The 3,113-nt window shown below is 52.4% G+C and overlaps 1 protein-coding gene across 1 annotated transcript in view; it reads left to right on the forward strand.

The window, feature by feature from the left end:
* Ripor3 (RIPOR family member 3) overlaps nt 1-3,113 on the forward strand; it is a 72,691-nt gene that overhangs the window by 53,093 nt on the left and 16,485 nt on the right. The window contains exons 6-7 of the mRNA XM_028769768.1: nt 380-458; nt 2,888-2,911. Coding sequence (XP_028625601.1) covers nt 380-458; nt 2,888-2,911 — 103 coding nt within the window. The remainder of the gene's footprint in view (nt 1-379; nt 459-2,887; nt 2,912-3,113) is intronic.

Here is a 3,113-nt window from a genome sequence, read left to right on the forward strand (position 1 = left end):
GGTTCTCCCTCCTTCCTCCCCCTGGGTCCTCCCTCCCCCTGGGTCCTCCCTACTTTTCCTCTATGGGTCCTCCCTCCTCTTTCCTCCTGGATCCTCCCTCTTCCCTCCCCCTGGCTCCATGGTCTCATCTTCTCTCTTCCCTGTTCTTCTGCCTGTTCTCACAGCCTCTGGCCCTGCCTCCGTCTTCTACCCACCATGCCTTCCTCAGCCTCCCCCTGACTCCCCTGCCTTTAAGGATCCATATAGTCATCTTAACCACATGCTAGCAACAGCTAGACTGATTTGTGGGGTTCTGGGGTAACAGAGGAATCCCCTTATGCTGGGAGGGCTGGCCTACCCCCTTATTCTGCTCAAATCTGCCCTTCCCCCTCCCCTGCAGGGAACACCTGTGTGAGCAGCAGGCCGAACTGGACTACTTGTGTGGATGCCACACGGACACCCAGAGGGGTTCCAGGCTGGTGAGTGGCTGGGATGAAGATGGCTTTAGACTCACAGAAGCCAAAGGACAGTCAGTGGTCTCCACCCAGGGGCCCGTGGTGTTTGTGGTCAACTTTCCTCTCTGTGGATCTGGGAGGAGTTGTCAGACAGGTGATTGCAGAGGTACACATATCTTGATGGTCCTGATCCCCAAATTTGCCCATCAGACATACCAGGAGCAGGCAGTTCATGCTATTCAGGAAAGAGGCCATTTCTCTGTCACAGGCCCTGCCCCTGCCCCAAGCTGAGCCTGTATGTCACGGTGTCCAAGGGGACAGTTTTCTATGGACATCATGGTGCGGTCTGAGGCCAGACTTAGCCTTGGCTGGTATAGGGCTCACAGACTCTGAGTTGTCTGTATCAACAACCAACCCAAACAACATAATGACAGCTCTAAGCCTGTGACCCTGTAAGACTCTTAGGTCATCAGTAGGCACCCTGTGCTTTGTTTGCTTAGGGACAGCCACTCCAGCAGGGGACCCCTTGTCCCTGAATCTAGTCACTCTGGTCCCTCTCACTCTTCTTTAACTTAGGGATCAGACCCTGTGTCCTGGGTCAGTCCAGCCTCCTGCCCCTACTGAGCCAAATTAAAAGAGGAAAGCAGAAAGGGGGACTTAGCCAATGTGTTAACAATAATAAGGGAACCCAGGGGATACCCCAAAGTCTGATGGTCCTGAAGTGAGATCAGAGTTTAAATCGAGGCCTAAGAAGCCCAGGCTGGAGATGTATTCCACCACTCTGTCTGGGCTTCAGTCATCCTGGAGACATATGTGAAATCTTTTGAGAAACCACATCCTCGAATCAGGCTGCAGCAGCTTTCCTCAGCCCTGCATGGAACTCTTGAGAAGGTCCCATTTCTCTGGTATCCCTTGCTTCAACCGTCAGATAGTCAGAGACACACGTGTCTCCTCAGACTGTCTTCATTTCTACAAATCAGATTAAGTCACCAGCTGCTGCCTGGGGGAAGGTGTCACCCAGCCTGCCTGGGTCACACACCAGGAGCAAAGGTGGTATGTCTTGTCACATGCTCTGGACTTCTTCCCAGCTATGTCCCCGTGTCCCTCCTCCAGACTCAGCCTTCAGGATGGGCTGGATTCAAACTCAGAAAGAGAGAAAACAGAGAACTGAATACCAAAGTAGCTCCCAGTCCTCTCTGGGTCCCAGCGCCCACTGACTCGGAAGACTAGGGTGTTGGGCGGGGTGGAAGGCTCAGTCTCCTGTGGGTGTCAGCCACATGGGAAGGCAGAGCTGGCCGAGCATGGAGCCTCCCTTAGTAGGCGACTGGGTGAGGCCCAGAACAGAGGGAGGGGAGAGGTACTTCAGAGACCTCACCCACTCCTAGTACCACCTAACCCCAAGGGAGAGTGGCGGTTCCCACACCGTGCCCTACTCTTTAAGGTCTAGAAGTCTCTCTCAGGCAGACAACATATAAAGAGATCTGTCTCAGAAGTCTCCACTGCCCGATGCTATATCACACTGGTGTCTGGGGAAGATTAGGACCCCACATCTAGGACAGCGTGCCTGAACCCCACAGAGAGGGTTTTGTGGGTTTCCAAGAAGCCCGGATTAGACAGCTCTTCAAAATCTCAGATCTTTCCTAGCTCTTCATTCTTTAATGTGTTTCATTCATTCATTCATTCATTCATTCATTCATTCATTCCTTCATTCAGTGTGAGGGAGAGGAGACAAAGCAGGTATACACCTGCCACAGTGCTCCTGTGGAGGTTAGAAGACAACAGTGGGTCCCAGACTTCGAACTCAGGTCATCTGACTTGGCCGCAGTTACCTTAACCCTGGAGCCATCCCTCTAGCCCAAGGCTTCATTTCTTAGCTGAACTTGAGTTCTGTGATCTCTCAGCCCGTTGTATGATGTCTCTCCTTGTTGTGACAAGCTCAAGAGAGAAAAGACTAGCTTCAGTTCAAGGCGAGACATGTAGTGGATGAGGCAGCCCACTGCGGCTGCAGCTAGGAAGCAGAGTGAATTGGACATTGGTATTTAGCTGACTTTTTCCTTGCTGTGTATCCCAGGACTCCAGGCCTCTGGGATGCCACCACACTCATTTAGGGTCCATCTTCTCACCCCAATTGATGAAATCTAGAAACTCCCTCCCAGGCACGAGCATCTTCAAGGCGATTCTAGATACAGCCTGTCAAGTTGACAGTCGGTATTGACCATTACAATGACTGATGTCTATTTTACATAGGAAGAAAGGGAGGTTCAGAGAGGTTGAGTAACTTGCCTGGGACACACATGGGCATAGTGCCAGACCTAGAACTGGCTTACCCATAATGCACACATTTAGTTTGTTTTTTTCCTTGGGTGTCTATGGCCAGGCTGCAGGCATTGGCTTTGTCCTTGAAGCTCAGGTGTCCCTGTGGTGAGAGACTGACACTCTCCTTTTCTCTGCAGGCCTTCTACTATGACCTGGACAAGGTGAGTCCATGTTCCTATGATGTTTCCAGGGTGGGTAAGACTGTCTGGGGTGGCCTTCCGTCCCAGGTGCACCTGGGCAGAACACCCGAGCTTCCTCTTATGTTACGGGCAGAGAAACTGAGTCCCAAGGCCATCCTCTCTCAGTCTGAGCCCAGTACCCTGATCCTGGGGAGGGGTGAGGTGGTGGGAGCCTGGCGGTGGG

Source organism: Grammomys surdaster, unplaced genomic scaffold (genome assembly GCF_004785775.1).
Source record: "Grammomys surdaster isolate TR1022 unplaced genomic scaffold, NIH_TR_1.0 193, whole genome shotgun sequence".
In the NCBI taxonomy this organism is placed as follows: Eukaryota; Metazoa; Chordata; class Mammalia; order Rodentia; family Muridae; genus Grammomys; species Grammomys surdaster.